We start from the raw sequence: 26,851 nt of genomic DNA on the forward strand, positions 1-26,851 counted from the left end.
CCAGGCACTCTTAGATGCTAGTTTACAGTGATGAACACAAGGGATATGGGAGTCCCTTCCTTCATGGGGCTTGCTGTCTAGTGGTGAAAAATAACTTGTAAATTAACTTCAGTACAGCATGATCAAGGCTATTTTAAAAAGTTATACAGAAGCCAGGAGAAAAACCAATAAATTCTGGCTAGAGATAAAGAAAAGGAAGGCATGGAAGGAACAGTTAAGAAAGGTTTCACAGAACAGGTGACATTTAAGTTTCCAGCCATTTAAGGTTTCAGATATAAACAAAACTTTTCTAGATGCTGAGACATGGTACACTGGAAAGAAAACTGACCAGAAATCCAAGCCCTAATTCCTAACTAACTATGAACTGTTTTATAAAAGAGGGTTTGACCCAATGACTTCTTCCAACACTAAAAATGTTAAGTGAATGGCTCAAATATAGCATGCAGGGATAGTCTAAATCAGGGGTTAAAAAACTATGGTCTGCAGACCACCTATTATTGCAAATAAAATTTTCCCTAAATACAGCCGTATCTATTTGTTTACATATTGTTGCCTATGGCTGAACTCAGTAGTTACAACAGAGACCATATGGCCTGCAAAGCAGAAAATACTTATTAACTGGCCCTCTATAGAAACAGTTTGCCAATTCTCAGTGAAATGAAGCATAGTCTATACTTAGAAAAGAGACTCAAATACACACAAATGCACAACAAACTACACATAGGTTCTTTAGAAAACATACTCACTTCATCATTTTGCATAAAAATATCTACAAGACAATCCTATATATTACTATGTAAAATGTTTACTGTACCATGGACATGTGGATAATTAATAAATGTTATTGATTAAAATAATGATTAAAGAAAAGCAGGGGATAATGTAGGAATAATGATACCAGTCATAAACGTGCTTTATAGTATTGTTTTGATGGAGGGAGTTTTTATTTCATTGCTTTCCATATTTGTCCAAATACACTGTCAATCTCTTCCAAGACTGCAAACCACTTCTTCTTAAAGCAAACCTTCATAATATGAGAAAGTTTCTCAAAGAACTACAGAAAACTGTTCATTTTTGGACACAGTATCTTTTTACACAATGGCTATAATTACTGGATTTTAATAATGAATGCTCACTATTTTTACTTGATTTTTTAGGCTACTGGCTAAAGCCTTATACAGTTCTTTATAGAATGTCAATGTAAAGAATATGCTTCCAAAGCATCTATGTATATACTTTTGAGATCTAAGTTTCAAGTAGCTAAGAATCAGTAAATTATGTCATATTCTGATCTGAAAAAACAAGCATTATCAGTATTATAGCAAAACAGTAAAATCAACAATTACAGCAGAAATCCAACTTGCAAGAAAAAAGACTAAAGGAAAATCTATAAAGGAAGATCATTTATGAAAGAAACACATTTTCAAATTCAACCATGGCTTCCACAGAAGAAATATGAAGCCATAACTAGGGCTTTAGAAGAAAATGATTTCACTAACTGGAGAAAAATACTCACTTGTTTCACATTTTCAGCTAAGAAGACAATATAAACACTACAGAATCCCAGCTGTGTTATCACCAGAAAAAAGTCAACCACACTCCTGAAAAAAGATACCACAAATGAGTATCCATGAGAGCTACTGAAATGTCAATATATTTTATTTCTCTTTTCAAGAGTTTTAAAACATTTTATTATAGCATATATTTTCCTACTCAGCATATCAGGAACTCTGAGCAGTTCATACCAAATCTAACTTCCTGAAAAATCTCCAGAAAGGCCGCACTTAACTATAAACTACTCTACTAACACTGTTCTTTTAATTCCCATCTCATATGTCATCTGTACAACAGGTAGCACTTTGCTGACTGCTTATGCTTCCTTATTTTTCTAGTCCTGTATTCATCTGACTTTGATTAGCCAGAGCCACCAATAATAAAGTTACATTTAAGTAACAGGACAATAAAATAAGGTTATGCTAAAACATAGCCATACCTCAGATAAGCATACAAATACTACAACTTTATTTGAAATAATGAGACTGCAACATTTTTCTTGTTTTCCTTTATTTAAAAAATTAATGAACACGATTATGTCATCATTTGACCAGGTCATGCTTTATAAATATCATTTTACTTCATCTACCATAATGATCCTGTGAAATGGGTATTACTGTAAACTCATTTCATAGTGAGAAAAACAAACCACAATGATAAATAATTTGATCAAGGTCAGAAAGCTGAAAAATGGTCAAGTTGAGATTAGAACCCAAGTCTGTTTAAGGGTTACATAAGTTTATTCCCCAACTTTACCATATTTTTATTTATATATATTGTTAGGTTAAAATACTTAAAATTAATATAATTTTAACAATCATATATTAATAGCAGAGTAAGTACTTACCGCCCCCATGCTGCTTGCTTCTGAAGACAACTCCAAGGACTCACTTCCATAGCAAAGCTCACAGTGTCACTATAACCTAATGTTGACTTTTTAAACCTGTAATTTAATGACATACATACAAAGGAAAAAAGAAAAATTTTAAGGTGGTCCATAAAACCACCTCTTCAAATAAACATAAAATAAATGGGAATTAATAAATGCAAGGCTATGAACTGACAAATGAGTTATCAAAATGTCAAGATCTGCATACTTCTAAAGCATGCCTCATAAAGTTTTAAATGTTTAAATCTGTCCTTTTTACCAGTATATTAATTTTATCTACTGCTAAAGTTTATGTAAGTGCAGAACTCATATAATTGATATTTGTAGTTTATTAATTTAAATATTTCAAATGCCTAAAACATCAACTACATTATTCATGTCTAAATTATTCCATTCTTAGAACAGCATTATTTAATAATACATCTGTGCAAGACTGCACAATACATTTTCACATAAACTATCTCATTTAATCTTCCCATGAGGTAGGTATTATTTCTCCATTCTCTCTCTCTTTTTTTTCCCCAAGTATACATTGTTATATAAAGCTCATAAATGATTTGCCCAAAGTTTTAAGAGTATATAACAACAACAAAAAAGAGTCAAGACGATATTAGGCTACTAGAATACATACGGTCTACTGTCCAGTAGAAGTATTTCATGATACAAAAATAAAGAAAAATAATATTGTGTTGTTGACTATCTACTAACCCATACATCAGCAGAGAGCACCAAAGGCATTATAATCAAAACAGAATTACTAACACATTGAAGACCATTATGCTATAGCTAAAAATCACACCACTGTCTCCATTACCTCTATGTATCTTTTCTAATTTTTTCCATTTATACTAAGAGAAACCATACTATTTCACTAATAAGGCTACCTTTTAAAAATAAATAGATTCTAACCAGATTTAAATTATGCTACCCTCTTCTATATTCATTACCTTAGATGTATCTATATAAGAGCTTAAAGGAAATACAAAGCACAGTAGAATATAAGACTAGCTGATGCTCTAAATAAGATAGCTTGAAAATAAATAGGCTTAACAAATCCACATTTACCTCAGACATAGAAAGTGACTGCAACGTACCAATATGTGCATACAGTGAACAGAAATAATTCCTATAAATACAAGGCTGATTGGTCCAAGCTGTGGGGAAAAAAAATTTATAAGGTTTAAATATTTAACAGAAATTGAGTAATCTTATAAGCAATGAATCAATGGATTATTCACATGCAGTGAATAAATATTTGTTGAGCAAAATGATTAGTCACTGCATAAGGAAAAACTAATAAACTTGATGCAGAAGGAATTTCAAGTAATATTTAAGACAACCATGCATAATTCCATCTTATCAACTTAGCTACTCAAACCTACGAATATGGAGTATAGATAACAAAGTAGGATAGAACACAAGATCATATTTAACATCAGATGGCAAGTCTACAACTATCAGTGACCCACCATTATAATTATATGCAACCATGCATCATTATCTAAATCCCTAAAAAGCACAATATAAACGGAGACCGTGAGCAATTTATTTCTTCTACAGACTGCTTCTTGGGTACTTACTATGTGTCAGAAACTATGCTTAGAAAATAATTATTTCAAAAAGTAGTAAATAAAATATTTTAAATATTTATTTACTAAAATTAAAGCAATGCTAGTAATTACCAAGATACAACCAAAACATTGCCAAAGTTTATTTTTATAATCAAAAGTTTTTATCATCTAAATTAGGGCAACAAAACAGTCAAATGCAGAGATAGTTAAAACTGTTTCTAGAAAGTGGTCTATTCAAAAAAGTTAAATATTATTTTATTACCTCATAAATGGGTTTCTCCCCTATCAAGGTTCTCTGTAATTACAATAATTACAATAACTGCCTCTAACAATGCTTTACATATTGGTTTTTAAAAGTTATTGTTATTACTTGTCTTTTTTTTTTTTTTTTTCTTGAGACAGAGTCTTGCTCTGTCACCCAGGCTGGAGTACAGTGGCGCGATCTCAGCTCAATGCAAACTCCACCTCCTGGGTTCACGCCATTCTCCTGCCTCAGCTTCCCGAGTAGCTGGGACTACAGGCATCTGCCACCACGCCCAGCTAATTTTTTGTATTTTTTAGTAGAGATGGGGTTTCACCGTGTTAGCCAGGATGGTCTCAATCTCCTGACCTCGTGATCCGCCCACCTCGGCCTCCCAGAGTGCTGGGATTACAGGCGTGGGCCACCGTACCTGGCCAACTTTTCTTAACTGTTATTTAAATTCTGAAAACTGTATATTTGACTCTAAAAAACTATACAGTGTCACATTACCAATAATCTGCTCTATAAATATATTTGTTGCTGTGATTACACTGCTAAATTCAATTCCTGAAAATCCAAAATAATAATAAGATATAACTATACCTGAAAAAATCAAAGACTGTTTTAGGTTTGTGGCTTTTTTTGGCTAAATATTACAAATAAGTAATGAAGTAGAAATGAATAAAGTAATTAGTATTTTTTGTTAAATATCATTATCACAGTTGACACAATTTTATCAGACAACATCTAAATGATCATCTAAATGTCACCTTACAAGGTTATATTTGACTAGGCCAGATATTAGGTTGCTATAAATGAGACTGATAACTGCATCTTAACTGGTAATTACAAAGATAAGTCTTACCACTATGCCTGCATTTTTTATTGCCAATGGAAGTCCTAAAAGGCCAGTTCCAATATTTCCTTTAAGAAGGTGCATAAGAGTTTGTACAAATCTGAAACGTAAAAGTTGTAAGACTTAAATATTTTAGAACAAAATCTATTATAACATGATCATGGTTATAGTACTAGAAGGGAACTGAAAATTAATCTAGGCAAGGAACCAAATAACATTTCCATCCCACCACTGGGCCAGAAGTCATACTTGGTTCAAGTCCTATATTTGCTATTTAAAAGTGGAATAACAAGAGTTATTGTGGATATTAAATGAGATAGTTAAGTGAAATATCCCCAAACAAGATACTAAAAAATTAAATTAAAAAAGACTAAAGGCATCCTCTTTACAGTGTGGTTTTGTACACAGTAAAGCAATAAATTTTTTTAAAAAAGTAATTTTCTCATAAGATATTTTGCTGCTATGATTTTCAAAACAATGTTGAGTATTTGGATGGTAACACAGCAATGTATTGACACTACCTATGTAACCATGATACTAAACACATTTGATCTACGATTGTCAACCTAAGAAGTTAATTTTTAAAAAATACAAGTTTTAAAACTATATGCATCAACAGGTAAGATAAACACGAATTAATTTTTAGATACTATGAATTCTGTAAGGGATTTGACCTAAGAGTAGTTTCCAGAGGCATCTGAAGGAAGTATCTTCATCAGGAAGAAATAAGTTGAAACAAAAATGAAGAGGAAAATGTTTAAACTTATGAAACGAAAGTGTTTACCTAAATATTTTTTCAGTTTATATTCTTCTTTTCTGATCAATTGCATATTACTTTGCTGAACCATTAAACTATTATTAGAATGAGAAGTTACTCAAATCTACTAATGATGACAAAATGTCAAAAAAGGTTTTAAAAAGTTACAATGCTTTCCTACCTCCATGACTTTGTTTCAGTATAAAGAAGCATGTACTACCTCCTGATAATTTCAGACATCGCTTCTCTTAACATTCCTGTTCCACTTAATCAGATCTCCCTTCTTTCAAGATCCCTAGCATTTGTTATGCATCATCACTGCAGTAATTCCTATACACTGCTCTGTGATTTAAATGCATTTCTTTCCCAAATAGACTATAAACTCATTGAAGGTGGAGACTATGCCTTATATTTGTATCTTGTAATGTAATAGAATGTCTTGCCTGTAGAAGAAGATTACAAAATACATACTGAATTAAAAGAAAAGGAGACTTATAAACCATAACACTTACGAAATGCCCTCTTGTTCATCAAGTTGGTAATGCTTCTGAACAGGCAGAAGCTCTTGCTCATGTTCTTCATCTGATGTCCCATCAAAATTCTGCTCATTTATCAAGGGCCTCATTACATCCATATCTTTAAAAAAGAAAAACAAAGTACTTCACTATTGCTTAAAAAAGTTGGATAAAGCTGGTATAAATGAATTTTAAAATATTAGGAAACACCATTTGTACTCATCTTTACTATTTCCATCCTAAGTTAGTTCATACTAATACCCTGAGTTTTAGTACATTTAAAAAGAAACAACTAAATTTATTTGCTGGATATTCTGTTCGGAATATGCAGTGCAAGGTGAAAGCTTAAGTATTCAATGCAAAACTTTTTCTGCTTTATCCACAAGAGGTTTATAGTAAATGATCATAGAATTACACCATGAGAAATGTAAAGAAATGATCAAATATATTTTCATCTCTGCTTAGCTTCAAATCATACTGTACAGGTAAATAGTAATCATGTTTTTAAACACTTGATGAAAATTACAAAGTGATTCCAATATTTAAAATTTCAGTATCAAAATTTGCCCTTTACCACTTTATCAGTGTGTATTTCCTGAGAACAAGGATATTCTCTTAAATATTCATATTATCAAATTCAGGTTAATATTGATGCAATACTCTATTTAATCTACATTCCATATTCCACTTTCATCAGTTATAACAATAAATTCCTCTTAGCAATTTTTTCCTCCATCCAGGATTATATATTGCATTTAATTGAGTTGTTCTAGTGGTTTCTTTGCCATTATATTTTTTAAGATGCCTTTAATCATCTTTTTTTCTTACTTAATTTTTTACTATCTTGTTTGACTGTTTTAAGTGGTACTCTCTGACTTCTATTACCTATATAACAATTAATAATTTAATTCTAGTTTTTCCTGTCTCTGTTCCTTATTTTCTCATGTTTAGTTGTGTTCTTTCTACTTTGACAATACATATGATGTTTTTCATACTGTCCTTCAAATTATGTCTCTACTCATTTCTTAGACCTGTTATCTACAATCAATATCAATATTCACTATCAGTTCTCTGCCAAAGTTTCCTCAATCATCCCTTGGCTGGAAAAAGTTCATCTTCTTAAAAGGTATGCATCAGAATGGCCTGCAGGGCTTGCTAAAACACACAATAATGGACTCCATCCCAAAGTTTCTCACTCAGTAAGTCCGGGGTAGGCCTGAAAATATGCATTTCTAACAAGTTCCCCAGTGCTGCTGATGTTGCTGGTCTGGGGACCACACTTTGAGAACCACTGCTCTAATGATTCCTCAGGACGGTCTCATGGGCACAGTATTCCCTGAGTTTTTACATGTTTCAAACTGTTTTTCTTTATAGCCTGGATACTTGAAGAACAACTAGATATAAAATCCTTGGTTCACACTTTCATTCCTTGAGTTTCTTGAAAATGCTGTTCCACTTTTGCCTTGCTTTTATATGCTACTTTTGAGAAGTCTGATGGCAGACTAATTTTATCTGCCATTAAGTAACTTGTTCTTTTTCCTAGAGTTCCTGAAGGTATTTTCTTTGTCTTTAAAGTCTAGTAACTTTACTACATGTCTTGGGGTTGATCATGCTAAGTCAGTTTTCCCAGGAACACAGTGGGCCCCTTTTGATATGTTGATTTAAGTTTTTTCTTATTTCTACTATAAAGTTTTCTTGGATAATAGCTTTAAATATGTATTTGGTTCAAATACTTCTTCTTTAGATATTTCAATTACATGCATATTGGGTCTTCTTTGCCTGTCTTACATTCAACCACTTTGTATCTCTGACCCTTCTGATGTCTGTCTTTACCTCATTCTCATTCATATCTATCTTAAGTGACACATTAAATTTTCATTTCAATACATTCTCCCTTACATCTTGTAATTTATTTCTTATTTGTGATTTTTCCTATTTCTAAGCATTTCATACACAGGAATCCTAGTTCAAGAGTGTTCCCTCTGTCACTATAGTGAAGTTCAGTTTATTTCATAGACAATGTTGAGCTGTTAGGGGTGAGCAAAAGCAGCTGGCATGTCTTCTAGTTCTCTTTCATTTCTGCAGGACCATCAATTTTCCCCATTACTTTGTTCTTTCCCTCCCTTGCCATCTGAGGGGCATCTCCACTGCTCTATTTATCTCCCATCTCCAGAAGCAATGTTTTGTCAAGGCTGCCCCCTTCAGTCCTGCTCAAATTCACATTCCTGTACTCAGTGCTATGAATTACTAACTTCTAGACCTGACCTCTGTTTAGACGTTTAACAGTTTAAATTAGACTTTCTTTTTCTGAAGGAGATTTTCATAGTGCTTGATCCAGTTTCCTGCTCCCTGTTCTTCTTTTCCAACGAAATACTAAAGACTCCCCTCCCCCACTCTCCATGCTTGTAGCAGCAACAGAAATTTTCTGTTTTTATACTTATAGATAATTTGAGGTTCATGGTATCCTTGATCTCCTAGCAATGCTAAAGAGTAATTTCATGAATGGTTTACTTGTGCTTCAAGTTGAATTCACAGGTTTTAGGGGAGGATGTGTTGAGAGATTAGGATTTTAGCAGCCTCCATTAGCCCAGTGCCAACTGGAATTCAGCGTATTCATCCTTCATAAGAGTAAAGTGATGCCTTAAGATACTGGAAGATGCTTGAAAACAGTCTATAAAATTATTTACATATTCTTCTTCTAATAACATAACTACTATGTGTAGAGTAAAATTCACAGAATTATCAGTTCCAAATTCCTGAAGTCAAAAATGATGAGGATTTTCTACAATTCAAAGTTCCCAACTTTTCTTTTGGCTGGTTTTTCTAACCCTTTAATCTTTAGGACATTCTCCATACATTGTTTTGTAGGATTTCCTTGTTTCTTGTTTTCCAGTTTCAAAGGTGGCACAGTCTAGAACTATACACAGTAAAAATTGTTTCCCCAGTATTAGGTCTACTGGGATATCTACTATCTCACATTTACTCTAGAAATTTATTAATTATGTTCACCTTCTGTTTGGATAAACCCTATATCCTTTTCTGTTATACTCTATACAAAATAAATTGGTACTCTTGTAAAACTATCACATTAGTTTCCTAGGGCTCTCATAATCAAGTACTACAAGAGAATTTATTGCCTCGAAGTTCTAGAGGCTATTAGTCTGAAAAAGTGTTGGGAGGGTTGGTTCCTTCTAAAGGCTGGGAGGGAAAGCTCTGTTCCAGGCAGGCCTCTCTCCTTGGTTTATGGACAGTCATCTTCAAGTTCACATGACATTCTCTCTGTAATCATGTCTGTGTTTAAATTTCCCCTTTTTATAAGGACACCAGTCATATTGGATTAGGGACCCTCCCTACTCCAGCACAGCCTCATCTTTTTTTTTTTTTAGACGGAGTTTTGCTCTTGTTGACCAGGCTGGAGTACAATGGCACGATCTTGGCTCACTGCAACCTCCGCCCCCCTCAAGTTCAAGCAATTCTCCTGCCTCAGCCTCCAGAGTAGCTGGGATAACAGGCGTGCACCACCATGCCCAGCCAATTTCTGTATTTTTAGTAGAGACAGGGTTTCACCATGTTGGTCATGCTGGTCTCGAACTCCTAACCTCAGGTGATCCATCTGCCTCAGCCTCCCAAAGTGCTGGGATTACAGGCATCAGCCACTGCTCCTGGCCATGGTCTCATCTTAACTAATTACAGCTACAATGACCCTATTTCTAAATAAGGTCACATCCTGAGGTATGCAAGGCTATGACAACGTATAAATTGAGGGGTGGGGGGACTATTTAATCCATAACAACCATCATCATTAGTTGTATGAACTTCAGTTTCAACCACCAATATGTTAATATTTTTATTCCTAAATGTACTCCACTGCCCTTGCTGACTAGAGTTCATTTGCTTTTATTCATTTTGCTTATCCAAATTATCAGTTATTTGACCTTCCTGATTTCTTTCTGTCAGGGAGTGTGCAGTATGTTCTGTGCTGTACTAAGCACACTATCTGTCCTCAATAAAGATAGTTATCACTACCAATATTTCAAAAACTGAACAATCTGTTATTTAAAGCACACTGCCCAAGAGATCACAGCAGTAAGGAAAATATGGAAAATGGTAAGTTTTTTCATATCTTTAACAACAATATGAACTCTAAATAAGTTTATTTGTAATGGCATTATTGAAGAGTTTATTTTTAATATCATTTTTAAATAAACCTGGAAATCTAGAATTGTTAAAATTACCTATAAATACTAGTTTTGTAATTCACAGAATTAAGTTTTTAAAAATAGTATTACAATGTTCAGAATCCTAAGTAAAAATTAGTTGGGACCTCCGTCACTCTGAACAAACTCACATTGTTTAGCAGCTATCATATTTATTTAACTTTGTTCAACAGTGTGATCCCTGTTATTACACTTTTCCTTACTTCTTAAAGTCATTAATTTTCAATGTTATATTGTCTAGAAAATATTAAACATGACTTACTGTGAAAAAATAGCTTTTCATATATATATTTGCTTTAAATTCATCTCATCCTTCACGTTTAAAACCTTAACAAAAATTTAATTATTCCTGGGTACAAAAAACACAGATAGGTAGGAGGAATAAGATCTAATGTTCTGTAGCACAATACGGCAACTGTAGTTAACAATAATTTGTTATGTATTTCGAAATAACTAGAGAAATGGATTTGAAATGTTCCCAACACACACAAAAAAAGGATAAATATTTGAGATAATGGATATCCCAATTATCCTGATTTGATCATTACATATGGTATGCTTATATCAAAATATCTTATATACTCCACAAATACGTACAATTATGGGCCCACAAAAAATTTTTTTATTGAATTATTCCAGGAAACTCCTCTAACTCTCTTATAATGAGATTAAAGTAAGTTAATTTTTTGAAGTTTAAATAATTTGAGATAAAAATACTTCTTAATAGTGTTAGGAATTTAAGAAGTACATATTTATTTACTATTTTGATTCTACCATTAAAGAACCATGCAATATGATGTTATTAGCTAAGTTCTAACTATGCACTTAAATACATTTTTCTTTTATTTTTTTGAGACAGAGTCTCATTCTGTCACCCAGGCTGGAGTGCAATGGCGTGGTCTTGGCTCACTGCAACCTCCGCCTCCCAGTAAATACATTTTTCTAACTGCATCTGAAAAATCTCTAAGACTTTCCCTCCAGTTTTAGTCTACATAGACAGGTAAAACTACATACTAAAAAATGTGTATCTGTTAAACTAAGTAAACTAAGAAAAGGTAAAGCAATCAGGTTTTAAGACTGAGCATATCAACTTGAATGATATAAAACAGCTCTTGAATCTAAACAGTAAATTGAAAGACACCTAACTAGAAATATCTAGGAAATACTTAGAATCCAAGAAGTTGCAACTTTAAATGGTAAGAGCCTATATATACCTAGATCTCTGAACATTAGATTAATAAATAGAGTCAACTAGTCATTTATAACTTTTAGAAGCTCCAGGTAATACTATATATAACATGCTAAATTGTATTTTTGTTTCCAATTTAGGTATACACTATAAAAAATTCAATAATATGATTTCCTTACACTTAACTCTAATTTTTTAGGAGAGCTTTTAGCCCTGGCATTGGTCACAAGGCTGAGTGGGGCATTCCAGGCTTGAATACAATTGCGTGCTTGAGAAACTTTAGGTTGGTTTAATGTCACTGAAACTGAAGGTAAATGTATATGGCAGAAGATTAAGCTGGAAAGCTTGATAAGTTTTCTAATCAGTGTTGTCGAGAATTACATCCCTTTCCTATGGAAGGTTTCTGGCTCAGATTCAAGAAAGACAGCACCCATCACTACCACCATATCCTCCCCTTGGTTATTTCACACTGTGATGTCAGATGAAAAGCAGTGAGGTATGCAGTAAAGAATTAGCATTCATACTCTCTCTGGGAACTGCCTGTGGAATTCCCTGAAAGACATATATATGAAAGTGGTTACCAGGAGTTGTTTTTCCTGGCACAATAGACTCCCATGGCTTACCTTTTAGTTTGCTAGTGAAAAGGATGTCAAAGACTATGATGGCTTTTATGCACAACAGCATTATAGGCGAACACATTATGGAAGCTGATGCAAAGAGGAATAAGCCCTTCTCACAAAATTTACTGGTTTCTGGCCCTTCTCAAAAACCCCTATTAATAGAATGTCATCCTCACTAATATCCACTAACAATAGTCCCTCAACACAAAAGCTCTCTGCCTCATAACTGAATGTATTCAATTAAATAGGTTACAGTGGTTTCCTATTCAATTTCACAAATAGTAATGAGGCCCTAACATATGTTAAACACCATTAGATGCTGAGAATAATTACTAAAACTCAAAAAAAAAATCCTGCCTTCATGGAACTCAAATTCTAGTGAAGGAAAGAGACAATAAGATAATAAGTAAAACAGAGATAAGTTGGATAGTGTTAAGTGCTAAGGAGAAACACAAGGATTGAGACAGAGAGCCTCTAACTTTGGATAGACAGCCAAAGGAGGCCTCACTGAGAAAGTGGCATTTCAAAGAAGTTCTGAAGAAGGAGCAGGAGTGAGCAGCATGGATATCCTGTGGGAGGGAGAGTAATCTAGGCAGCAGGAACACAGGCAAAGGCCCTCAGGATGGGAGTCTGTTGTGCTTAAGGAACAAGGAGGGCAGGGTAGCCAGAGAGGAATGAGTGCGGGGGAGGAGTAGGGGACGAGATCAGATCAGAGGTGACAGAAGGCAGACTGCACACCATTCTACGTACACCATTCTACATGACATGAAAAGCCACTAGAGCAGTGCCTTCCAGTAGGAATGCAATGTAATATAAATGTAAATTTACATTACACAAATATAAATTTTTCTAGTAACTTTTTTACAAAGAAAAAAGGAACAGGTGAAGTTAATTTTAATATTTTATTTAACTTGATTATCTAAAATATCATTTCAACATGTAATCAACAGTAAAAAATTAAGATATTTTAGATTCTATTCTTCATACTAAGTCTTTGAAATGCAGCATGTACTTTACACTTACAGCATATTTCAGTTTGAACACACCACATTTCAAGTGCTCAATAACCATATAACTAATGGCTATTGTACCGAACAGCACAGCACTAGAGAGTTTTGGGCCTTGGAGTGATATCATCTGATTTACATTTTAACCAGATTCCTCTGGGCCTATTTTCTCATATGTACAATGAAAATAATAACTTCTATTACATAGGAGTTTTGTGATGTCATCACAAATGATAATGTATATGAAGTTATTATATACATTACATATATGTTACATAGATAGAATATGAAGAATGAAAATTGTATACGAAGCATACAGCCTAGACCCTGGCACATAAATAAGTAATCAATAAACACTTTTTTTGTCTTCCTCCATATATTAGAAGCATATTAAGCTGTATGGGATTTTTAAATGCCAATCTTTGAGAAAAATTCGAAATAATTTGATAATAATTAATACTTCTGAGCATTTATGACCTATAAACTGTGCTGTAAGATTGAGTATGCAAAGATGGGCAAAACATGTTATATCTGCCAGAAGGAAATAGAGATTAGTGAGAGAGATAAACACTTAACAACTCAACATAGTAAACAGAGTTAAGAATATATGAAATAAAAACTGACACCCCAAAGGAATTAAAGATTATAGAACCCAATTTACATTACACATAATGTCTATTATTTTCGCCCAATGTTTTGCTGTAATTTTTGGCTAAGTACTAAATTGGGCAGCTCTGGAAAATGCTGTGATTATTATTGTAAAAATTAATGATGCCTTATAAACTAAAACACTATTAAGGAATAGGGTGTGCTACCTATTTATGAGTGGAGAAATTATATATAAATAAGAAACACTAGCTTGATTCAATATTATACAACATTTATTATACACCATATATCTGATGTTAGGTGTATTACATAGTACACCATAGGGATACATTAATGGTGCATACAAATGGAACATTCTTAAATTAGGCAGCGCTTGTATGCTCTCTTATTTGCCAAGAAAATTGTTTGAATCTCAATTTTCAAGCCTAAAACCAATACAAATTTCAAGTTGTAGACAGAATGTTCTAAAATCACATTAATTTAGCAATATCCTATGTATTAAAGTCTTAAAAATGTTTATGTCTTTCACCTAGTAATTCTACTTCTGGCAAGCTAGTGTATGCAGAAGAGGATTTTGCACAAGAATGTTCATTAAAACATTACTGATGTTGAAAATTGGGAAACAACCTAAACATACGGCAATCAGGAAATTACTAAATTAACTAAGGCACAGTCACTTTATGAAGTATTTCACTGACATTAAATTATGGTTGTGAGGTCTGAGTAAAACAGGGAAAAGTGTATCATATGCTGAGTGGGAAAAAGCTGAATATCTGCAATATGATTACAATCATGTTTTTAAAAATTAAGTAGAAATAGGGAGAAGTAAATATATCAAAATGTGAACAAGTTTACCAGAATATAGATGGACAATTGGATCATTAGTGTGCTTTTCCTTCTCTGGAAAATGCAAAAAAAAAAAACAAAACAAAAAAGTAGTTGTAGCAAACTTGCATTACTTTTATAATAAAATTTAAAAATCACTTGTATTTTGGCAATAGAAAAACTAAAAGAAAGTAGAAATAGTTTCATTTTTTTAAAATAACATAATATTGTCACCTGAATCTATAAAGTACTCTTTAGATATAAAATAAGAACCATTACTATTTTGTTCATTTCTGAGGTGGAAGAAATATACACAGCAAGAAACTTTCCAGAGGTCCCTTATGGGATATGAAATACAGTGCAGACCTTAAGCTATTTACATACCTTATGAGAACCTGTATCTTAACATCTCTACCCGTGCTTTCTACATAAATACCCATTTCTGGAAATTCTTTTTTTAAATTAAATAACACTTGGTCATTGTAGAAAATCAGAAAATATATAAACAACATTTTTGAAATTAAAAATTACTTTATTACCCACAAATTACTACTGTTAACATTTTAGAGTACATGTTCACAGGCACACACACATACACACAAACAACTCTCATTATGTTCTCATTCTGTCTCCTAGCTTTAAATACTATCTATATGCTGATAACATCCAAATTTATATTTCCAGACCAGACCGTTCACTAATGCTAGACATAAAATCCAATTGCCTACTTGACATGTGCACTTTGGTATCTAATGGACATCTCAAACTTAACATGCCCCAAACTGAACTGGTCTTCACCAGCAAGCCCTGCTATTCCTGCAACTTTACCCATTTGTATTAGTTATCTATTGCTGTATAACAATTTACGGCTATTGTCAGGAGCCCTCAGTTTTGTGCAACATGGAGCTTTCCTTAGGGCTGCTTGAGTCTCCTCGCAACATGACAGCTTGCTTCCCTTCAAGTGAGTGATTCAAAAAGAGAAGGCAAGGAGGAAGGCACAATGCACTTTATTATCTAGTATTGAAGTCATACATCATCACTTCTACCATAATCTATTCATTAGACACAAGTTACTAAGTCCAGCCCCCACTTGAAGGGAAGGAAATTAAGTTTCTCCTACTTAAGAGAAAAACATCAAAGACCCTGTAGGTATATTACAAAATCACCATAATATCCCAGTTAATAACAATTTCATTCTTCTAGATACTCAGGTCCCTGGAGTCTTCCATGTCTCCTCCGTTTTACTCTCTAACCCTCATCCATTCTGTCAGGAAACCACACTGGTTCTTTCAAAATATACCTAGAGGCTAACTATGTCTATTCACTTCCACTGCCACTACCATACTGCTCTGAAGGACACCCATATCTTTCCTGAATTACTGAAATATTCTCCTGCTTTTACTTTTGCCCCCTTACAGTTTATTCGTCACATGGCAGTCAATGCAATCCTTTTAAAACAAGGCAGATCATGAAACTCCTCTGTTCAAACCCTGCATTGGTCCCCCCTTTCCTCAGGGTAAAAGTCACAGTTACATTACCTACAAGACCCTACATAATTTGGCCTCATCGCCACCTCCATCACTCTGTTTCAGCCACTTTGGCCTCCTTGCTATTCCTTTAGTTACTCTTTCTGCCTGGAGTAGTCGTTCCCCAGATATTCATTTGGCTAATTTCCTTACCTCTTCCAAGTCTTTACTCAAATGGTACCTTTTCAATAACGCCCATCCCAACCATTTTATAAAATACTGTAAACTGCCTAGCCCCCACCCTCATTCCTGATTTCCCTTACCCTGCTCTTGTTTTCCATAGCACTTTTCACCTAACATACTATATAATTAACTGGTTATTGTCTTTACTGCTTACTCTCTGCTTCCCATTACTAAATATAAGCTCCATAAGAACAGGAATTTTTATCTGTTTTGCTCACGATGTATCTCAAGTGCCTAGGGGAAGCTCAATGAATATGTGTTGAATTAATGAAAATATAAAACTTTAAAAAACTGAAATAATTTGAAACTTTTTTTCAGTTAAAGAAAATGTACATGCTGAACATCTTTCCATATCACTTTTAATGGTAGGCAGTATAAAACTATACCACAATTTAACCAATTTCCTTTCATTGTACTTTAGATAGTTAACAGCTTTTCTCTATATACTATAATGAAAACTTCTTGATATAAGTATTGGTTACATTACTTATTTCCTTGGTTTCCTTGGGAAATATTCAGAAGGAGAATTGCTGGGTCAAACGATAACTACATTTTTTTTTTTTTTTTTTTTTTTGAGACAGAGTCTCGCTCTGTTGCCCAGGCTGGAGTGCAGTGGCACGATCTCGGCTCACGGCAAGCTCCGCCTCCAGGGTTCACGCCATTCTCCTGCCTCAGCCACCCGAGTAGGTGGGACTACAGGCGCCCGCCACCACGCCCGGCTAATTTGTTGTGTTTTCAGTAGAGACGGGGTTTCACCGTGTTAGCCAGGATGGTCTCCATCTCCTGACCTTGTGATCCGCCCGCCTCGGTCTCCCAAAGTGCTGGGATTACAGGCGTGAGCAACCCCGCCCGGCCGATATGTACATTTTTAAGGATAAATATATTATCCCTTTCCTGCCAGCAATGCATGAGAATACCCATTTCTCCATATCTTCACTAAGACAGGTTATTAATGAATGAAACCTGAGTTCACATTTAGGTTCTGCCATTAATAAGCTTAAAATTACTATATCTATAATATGGAGATCATGATAGCACCTATCTCACTTGCTGTGAGGATTAAAGACAACGTATAGGTAAAGCACTTAGCACACTGTTTGCACACAGTAAGCACGCAATAAAATGTTAAGTTTATTGTTTCTACCATTATTACGGCCTGAAAAAAATTCCATTGCAAAGTGCCCTGCAGGCTATTAGAGGAATAACAACCTATCAGTTACTTATAATACGGTATTTTTTAAAGTTCAACGGTTTTCTTGAAGATTCCATTTAGATTTAATTTTTTAATTACATTTAATCAGCATCGAATGAAAAACACTCCCAAGTACAGTACATATAACTGGGAGAGCGAGCATTTTACCACCCTGATCCTTACTTTTTTATTTTGGACAGCGGGAAACCGTAAACAAACTCGCCCTGTCGCCAAGAAACAAGATGGGAAGAAAGCAGCAAAAAACAAACAAACTTTGCCAAGTGAGCAAGCTACAGGTATCTCCTGTTCATTCTGGTCAGCACGACCTGTTCGAAACTCTGGGATAACAAGGAGTAAAATGAGGATTCATCTGGAGATTCCGAATGGGGCTGCAGCATTTGAAAAGCAGAACAATGATAACTTCCTTAAAGCATCATTGGGGAAAAAACCGTGAGTCGCGGCGCAGGCTCTCGCGTCTTTGACGCGTACCCACAGGGCCCCGCCCCACTCAACACACACACTCACCCACACGCGCGCGCGCGGAAACACACACACACATATTTCAACGCCCTATTCAGGCCTGGGCTTCGTCTGACCAAGTTCTCGGGGTCAGATAACCGGTTCCTTTGCGGATGCTGACCACGGGGTCAGTCAGCAATCAGGCCTCAACTCATTCCAAACGTCCTGGGGAGGTTTGTTTGCTGGGTTTAAATTAGAACCCGTGCTAGTCCCACAACCTCAAGAGCCTTCACACATACATACATACACACACATACACACACACACACACCCACACACACACCGCCGCCCACTCGGCCCCACGTCTTTCCCCGTGGAACCCAGATGCGGACGGGCGTGGGGCGTGGGGCAGGGTCAGCCTCCTCCCGGCCGTGGCCAAGCGCGGAGCCCCTGGACGTGTGGGCGCACCCGACCCCCGCACAGACCCCCGCCCACGTCAGCCCCGGGTCCCTGCCCACGCACAACACCGACCTAGCTCCTGGCGCCTCGCCGCCCCGGCCGCCGCCGGCGTCGCCGCCGCTTCCATCTCTCGCGGGTCTCCAGGACGCCGCCGCCCGGGTGCTCACTCTCCCGCCGCTGCGTGGCCGGCGTCAGGCCCAGGCCTACCTCCCCTGCCCGGAGGGACCCGCGCCTGATGCCCGCCTCCCTGCCCCGGCGATCCCCAACCGCGCGGCGAGGAGCATGCGCAGTGGGACAGCCCGGCTCGGCGGGCACTGCCGGCGAAGGGCGGGAGGGGCCGAAGACCCGAGGACTGCTGCGAGGCCGGGTTGGGTAACCCGAGAGGAGGGTTGGGTAACCTGAGATCAGCGAGGGTGGGACCTTAGAGCTGGCCGAGACCCGGGCACATAGCTCCCTGGGGGTTTTAAAGATGACCGCGAACTTAAATTTGGGGCGCCTGTCCGTATGCAAGGCGTTAGCGTTCTGTAAGTCACCTTGGAGAATGCGAAGAAGGACGGGATTTGTCCCCTACCCATGCTGAGGTTCTGACTACTCTGGTTATTCGTCTCCCTGTTTCTATAGTTAGAGTTACAGGAGACACTTAAATAGAATTTAATTAAGTCATATACAATTTCACTTTCAGGATATTTCAATGTCCTTCCAGATATTTGACGTTGACCGTGGTGCTGAAAGAAAATTAAGGTAAAGACTAAGTGTACTGATGTAGTTTCAAATACTCCTAAGCACCATACATACATTATCTTTAATTCTGACTACAATCTGTGAGATAATTCTAATATTTACATTAATGTTAAAGATGAAGGGACTAAGGCACGGAGGTAAGTAACGTGTCTGGGGACAGGAAGCTTGTACCTGGCAGAAGTAGAATCCTACTGCCTTCACAGCTGGAGCTCTCGAAAAATATGCAAAGCTGGCCTCCCAGATGGGTACCAATGAATATTCAATGAATCAATTGATGAAGCAAGCTTTTGGTTTAAAACGAAAATATTTATTTTAATTTTAAAATTGCTTTCTTTTTTTTTTCACTTCATAGTTCTTGGAAGTCAGTACACCAGACAATCCTTTTTATTTGTGTCAGTTTCATTCAGTGGGGTTGCTTTAGGAAAGGGCTTTTGCAGGGGAAGGGGGTCTGATTAACAGTCACTGATGTAACTATATGGCAATGGTGTTAAATATTTAAAATTCTGAGATTAAAAAGGTACGCAGTTACATACTATCTACATCTTTCCTCCTGTTGCATCCTTTGTAGGCTTTCACTAGATAACTAGTGATAATGACAGTTTGTCAACCCCCTTTTTTTTCCTTTAAGTGAACCCAATTTGTTCACATACATACACATGCAAATCCCAAAAGGTTTTATTTGAAGTGTTCCTGACAAATAAAGGTGTAAAGGAGATTTTTTTAAAAAAGAAGAAGAAGAAATCTATTCTGGAACATAACTAGAGCAATGTTCCCTAACCTGTGTTGGGGTGGATCACCTGGTTAAAGATCAGCAGGAGAGAAGACAGGCATCAGACAGAAGTTATAGGACTAAGGTAATTTTCCATAAACCACTCATTATAATGAGAACATGTGGGACAGCATCTTACAAGAATATTATCCTTTGAGTGTTAAAAGGGATCAAAAGTCATTGTCCCCTAATCTCAGCTTCAGGGAAAGCAGATCTGGCAATGTGGAAGGAAGAAAAGCTTGACTTGTAGTATAGGCCTGAAATCTTTTGAAGAGGCCTGGGCTGAGGCAGGAGGCCAGGCCCAATGTCTTTACAGTGATGTGGAGATAAAGCAAGTGATAACGATAATCATAAGATTCAGGAGAAATATGTTTTTCATGCATCTCTACTTGAGAACATATTTACTAGGACTTCTACTCCAGGTCTTATAAATTAGAAGCAGATATAAAGTACAGCTGTATCAAAATAGAGACATTACACAGAATGTTACAGTTTGAACCCTGGAAATTCATTTCTTTTCCTGACTTTAACTTCTTGGATCACATCTTAACTACTTCCTTCTTTGCAACTGCAGCACTTTGTTCATATCTCTGTTACAGCACTTCTCCACTTATAATTATTCCTCTTTCTGGGCTTTATACTATGCTGTATACTATTATGTGCAAGGCACTCTGCTAGGCCTATTGAGGAATTAACTGTATTTGTCTTTGTCCAAACAGGCCTAGCACAGTGACTTACACATACCAGTCACTCAATGAACAGTTGTTGAAAGTTACTGAATATAGCCTCATGGGTATATGATAGGAAACATTTAGAAGTCTTTAATGTATTCAGGCACATTTTACGGAGCACCTTCCATATGTCAGGAAGTATGCTAGATGCAGGGGCTAGAATGGCAAATAATGTTGTTATGGTCCCTACTGTCATGGAGTGCATAGCATATAGCATGTGAGAGAACAGAACAAAACAAAATCCTAAATATGTTATTACAGTTGTTGGTGAGGAAAATAACAGGGTACCACTAGCGAACCTACTTTAGATTGAGAAGGCAGGATAGTCTTATCTGAGGATACTTAAGCTGACACATCAAGGTAAGAAGGAGTTGGCTGGGTGTGTGTAGAGGGAAGAGCATTTCCAGCAGTGAATCTAGCCTTTCCTCTTTTACAGATAGAGGAATGGTCCTGTTTTAGACACCTGTGGAATATCTAGGTAGAGTTGTCTATTATATAATAGTTAGATCTCTAAAGTTTTCTTATGTGAAAAATAATGTCACCAACCTTACAAGTTGTGAAGATTTAATGAGATAAAGTATATAAAGCATTAACACATTGCCTGATTCACAGGAAGCATCAAATAAAGTGAGCGTATTAGCTATAGTTTTTTTTTTATTGCAATACAGAGGCCAATTCAAACTAGCTTAAGCCAAAAGAGGAATTTAATGAGGATACTGAGATTGCTAGAACAGAGATGAGACTGGGCTCAGGACAACTGATTCTTATGCCTCTGAGACTCTCTTCTTCAGTGATCGCTTTTCTCTGTGCATCTGCTTGTGTGTCTGTGCAGGTTTCCACTGCAGAACTCCTCTGCTTCTCAGGTTCACCTGGTAGGAAACATGTTTCCTAAAAGCTCTCAATTCTTTTATCTTAGAGTTTGAGTGATCCGAAACATACTGGTCTCTTTTTCTCGGTTTCAGTTTTAAACATTTCCTAGGGAAGAACTGTGATTGAGTCACCTTAGATCAGATTCCCACCCCTGGACTAGTTAAGTAAGTGAGTGTTGGACAAAGTCATATATTGTGGTAGTTCCTGATACAACCGTGTAGATGACATTGTGGAGAAAGAAACGGTTTTCCAAAGGAACAGCTGAGCAGACCAAATCCTTTGTATCCTCTCTATTTGATTCCCCTCTATGTAAAATATTACTCATTTTGTATCCTAATTATGTTTTATCCTTCTCTGTTTTCAGTGGAAATAGAGACAAGCTTCTCACCATCTTCTCATTAATATCTGGCTTAATGACTTCTTTATTCTGTTAATGAACCTAGGAAACATGCTGATCAGCACTGGTTCTCTTAAGAGGTTCTTTGTTGGGTAATTGTTCCTGACAACCTTACTTTTATTAAGAATAACTTGATTTTATTTAACTCTTTATGACAGATTTAGCAAATTGAAAAAAACTGAAAACTAAGTACCTGGGAAAGAGAAATGATTCAGATAGCAGAAGTTTAACTTCTTAACAAGCCTCTGCAATATTCTCAAGTAGATTTTTAAAAAAGATATTGCATCTATAAGACAGGAATAGACTGCCAAAAAAAAAAAAAGGAATAATCAGGGAACAAAAAGTAGAGCCAAAGGACCAAAAAAAGAGCAAATTGAAAAAAATAAAATGAAAGCATCCATCCAGCAATTCCAATATCTTAATCCAGAAAGAGATTAAAGACAGAAGGAAAAAAATCAAAGTAATAATGTGACAGAATTTCTCAAAATTGAAGAACATTTGTTTCCAGATTTGAAGAATTCACTGAATGCCCAATACAACAAATGTAAACAGACCTAAGTCAAGATATATCACTGAAAAGTTTTTAGAACATTTGAGAATAATAGGAAGATTCTAAAAGCTTCCCCAGGTGAAAAAAAAATGGGGGTGAAGGCAATCACATTCAATTGGAATCACATCTGACTACTCAGTAGTAACATCATAAGCTAGCTAGAGGGAAATGGAGCATAGCATTCCAACTTCTGAAGGAAAACACACCCAACTTGGAATTCTATACCTAAGCAAACTATCAATCAAATAAAACAGTAAAATAAATACATTTTAATATTCATAAAAGCTCAATGTGTACTTCCCATGTGCCCTTAGAAAGCACTGGAGAAATGCTCCACCAAAATTAAGGAATAAACTTAGAAAGAAGGAGACGTGGGATTCAGGAAACCAGGAATTCAGCAAAGGAGAGAGGAACTCCCAAGAAGATGCCAAAAGGAAGTTCCAGTATCGCAGTTTTGCACCGGGCCTAGAGAGCTACCAGTCCAAATTGGGTCAAGAAGATAGAAGGCACCAGGAACAGCTATCCCCAAGGACAAAAGAAACAGTGAAACTGATTGATAATCTGAAAAGGATGCAGAATTGGACACAGAGATGTTATTTAGAGCTGTAGGGAGGGTGAGAAAACTTAGCCACAGATGTGAAGAAAGCCAAGCAGATGAAAAAAAAAAAAAGGCAACTAACTCCAGTTAACATAATAGTCATAAAAGAAACAAAAGTATAGTACACCATTTTGCCTTGGCAGTGAATAATACAGGCAAAGGCATAATAATAAAAATGTGAATATAGTGGAGAATGTATTATAACTCTCTGAAGATATGAGTGGAATGAGGAGAAATTATCTGTATGAAGGATTATGTAAAAGAGCTAAATTCTCACTTTTCATAGTTGTGAGAAAATAATATCTAAAATTGAAAAAAATTAATAGTGCTATAAGCATGTCATTTAGAAATATGAAGGCAAATACCAAATGGAATTACCAAAAGAGTTCAAAATATTTGCCTCTTGAAAAAGGAAATTGTAGCAAGCTATAAGGCAAGAATTTATTTCGTATTATGTTTTACTTGATTATTTAAGCTAATGCATAATAAAAATAAATGTAAATTTCCAAAAAGAAAAAATCATAGTCTCCACCAAATACTAATTTTTATTAAGACAAATATCCAACAAAGTCATCTATAATATTTATTGTTTTTTAAAGTCACATATTTTCCTGCTCTGTAGTTGTTTTCAAGCTCTTTCTCTTTAATGCCAATCATCCCTATGACAGAGGACATAGCAGTTTTAGATTCTAAATTTTTAATGACTGGGAAAGACTATGAAGAAAGTGAATTTTCTGAAAAGTCCTTTGAAATTTCGTGGTCAAAATGAGAGAGAACCTTTTGGTTAAAGACTATTGACCTGCAAGAAATTGGTTTAAAATAATACTAATTTACCCAACTGCTAATACATTTTCTTTTAAAGTTTTTACATGTAAAAATTTATCACCAACTATAAATTATGTTTTGTTTTTCATTTGGGTTGTGACAGGGTAAATTTTTCACATGATGTGGAAGTTTTTTTAGATACTGAATGAATGAAACACTAGTTGTTTCACTAACTGACCTAAGAAAGTTTCCCTAGAAAAGTGTGACACTCTAGAGAAAAAGGAAATCTAAATTGAAAAACCAGTTAACAGAATTTACATTATCTTTTCACAGAATTTTACAACAATACTCAAGTTTATAATCATGATACAGAAAACTAAGCAAGTAACATGTTATTGGAAAAAATCCTCTAAACAATAAACAATCTAAAACATATTTCTGAAATGTTCATAAAGTTTACATTTATAGAACTTTGGACATTTCTGAAAAGCTTTTTTTTTCTTTTTCTTTTTATTATTATTATTATTACTATTATTATACTTTAGGCTCTATGGTACATGTGCGCAACGTGCAGGTAAGTTACATATGTATACATGTGCCATGCTGGTGCGCTGCACCCACCAACTCGTCATCTAGCATTAGGTATATCTCCCAATGCTATCCCTCCCCTCTCCCCCCACCCCACAACAGTCCCCGAAGTGTGATGTTCCCCTTCCTCTGTCCATGTGTTCTCATTGTTCAATTCCCACCTATGAGTGAGAATATGCGGTGTTTGGTTTTTTGTCCTTGCGATAGTTTACTGAGAATGATGATTTCCAGTTTCATCCATGTCCCTACAAAGGACGTGAACTCATCTTTTTTTATGGCTGCATAGTATTCCGTGGTGTATATGTGCCACATTTTCTTAATCCAGTCTATCATTGTTGGACATTTGGGTTGGTTCCAAGTCTTTGCTATTGTGAATAATGCCACAATAAACATACGTGTGCATGTGTCTTTATAGCAGCATGATTTATAGTCCTTTGGGTATATACCCAGTAATGGGATGGCTGGGTCGAATGGAATTTCTAGTTCTAGATCCCTGAGGAATCGCCACACTGACTTCCACAAGGGTTGAACTAGTTTACAGTCCCACCAACAGTGTAAAAGTGTTCCTATGTCTCCACATCCTCTCCAGCACCTGTTGTTTCCTGACTTTTTAATGATTGCCATTCTAACTGGTGTGAGATGGTATCTCATTGTGGTTTTGATTTGCATTTCTCTGATGGCCAGTGATGGTGAGCATTTTTTCATGTGTTTTTTGGCTGCATAAATGTCTTCTTTTGAGAAGAGTCTGTTCATGTCCTTCGCCCACTTTTTGATGGGGTTGTTTGTTTTTTTCTTGTAAATTTGTTGGAGTTCATTGTAGATTCTGGATATTAGCCCTTTGTCAGATGAGTAGGTTGCGAAAATTTTCTCCCATTTTGTAGGTTGCCTGTTCACTCTGCTGGTAGTTTCCTTTGCTGTGCAGAAGCTCTTTAGTTTAATTAGATCCCATTTGTCAATTTTGGCTTTTGTTGCCATTGCTTTTGGTGTTTTAGACATGAAGTCCTTGCCCATGCCTATGTCCTGAATGGTATTGCCTAGGTTTTCTTCTAGGGTTTTTATGGTTTTAGGTCTAACATTTAAGTCTTTAATCCATCTTGAATTGATTTTTGTATAAGGTATAAGGAAGGGATCCAGTTTCAGCTTTCTACATATGGCTAGCCAGTTTTCCCAGCACCATTTATTAAATAGGGAATCCTTTCCCCATTTCTTGTTTTCGTCAGGTTTGTCAAAGATCAGATAGTTGTAGATATGTGGCATTATTTCTGACGGCTCTGTTCTGTTCCATTGATCTATATCTCTGTTTTGGTACCAGTACCATGCTGTTTTGGTTACTGTAGCCTTGTAGTATAGTTTGAAGTCAGGTAGCGTGATGCCTCCAGCTTTGTTCTTTTCGCTTAGGATTGACTTGGTGATGCGGGCTCTTTTTTGGTTCCATATGAACTTTAAAGTAGTTTTTTCCAATTCTGTGAAGAAAGTCATTGGTAACTTGATGGGGATGGCATTGAATCTGTAAATTACCTTGGGAAGGATGGCCATTTTCATGATATTGATTCTTCCTACCCATGAGCATGGAATGTTCTTCCATTTGTTTGTATCCTCTTTTATTTCCTTGAGCAGTGGTTTGTAGTTCTCCTTGAAGAGGTCCTTCACATCCCTTGTAAGTTGGATTCCTAGGTATTTTATTGTCTTTGAAGCAACTGTGAATGGGAGTTCACTCATGATTTGGCTCTCTGTTTGTCTGTTATTGATGTATAAGAATGCTTGTGATTTTTGCACATTGATTTTGTATCCTGAGACTTTGCTGAAGTTGCTCAGCTTAAGGAGATTTTGGGCTGAGACAATGGGGTTTTCTAGATATACTATCATGTCATCTGCAAACAGGGACAATTTGACTTCCTCTTTTCCTAATTGAATACCCTTGATTTCCTTCTCTTGCCTAATTGCCCTGGCCAGAACTTCCAACACTATGTTGAATAGAAGTGGTGAGAGAGGGCATCCCTGTCTTGTGCCAGTTTTCAAAGGGAATGCTTCCAGTTTTTGCCCATTCAGTATGATATTGGCTGTGGGTTTGTCATAAATAGCTCTTATTATTTTGAGATACATCCCATCAATACCTAATTTATTGAGAGTTTTTAGCATGAAGGGTTGTTGAATTTTGTCAAAGGCCTTTTCT

At 35.9% G+C, this 26,851-nt stretch overlaps 1 protein-coding gene across 3 annotated transcripts in view; it reads right to left on the bottom strand.

The window, feature by feature from the left end:
• The window catches only part of SLC36A4 (solute carrier family 36 member 4), a 55,154-nt gene extending 36,187 nt beyond the window's left edge, over positions 1 to 18,967 (bottom strand). The window contains exons 1-6 of one of the 3 annotated variants that reach the window (XM_054439294.2): positions 18,742 to 18,966; positions 6,381 to 6,504; positions 5,121 to 5,211; positions 3,509 to 3,597; positions 2,402 to 2,497; positions 1,517 to 1,601 (exon numbers count right to left, since the gene is read on the bottom strand). In XM_054439294.2, coding sequence (XP_054295269.2) covers positions 1,517 to 1,601; positions 2,402 to 2,497; positions 3,509 to 3,597; positions 5,121 to 5,211; positions 6,381 to 6,504; positions 18,742 to 18,796 — 540 coding nt within the window. In that variant the 5' untranslated portion in view covers positions 18,797 to 18,966. Of the gene's footprint in view, positions 1 to 1,516; positions 1,602 to 2,401; positions 2,498 to 3,508; positions 3,598 to 5,120; positions 5,212 to 6,380; positions 6,505 to 18,741 lie in introns of those variants that run through there. The other 2 variants (XM_063671325.1, XM_054439295.2) reach the window with 2 other exon arrangements.
• Positions 18,968 to 26,851: the final 7,884 nt, after the last annotated feature.

This window comes from Pongo pygmaeus, chromosome 9, assembly GCF_028885625.2.
Source record: "Pongo pygmaeus isolate AG05252 chromosome 9, NHGRI_mPonPyg2-v2.0_pri, whole genome shotgun sequence".
Lineage (NCBI taxonomy): Eukaryota > Metazoa > Chordata > Mammalia > Primates > Hominidae > Pongo > Pongo pygmaeus.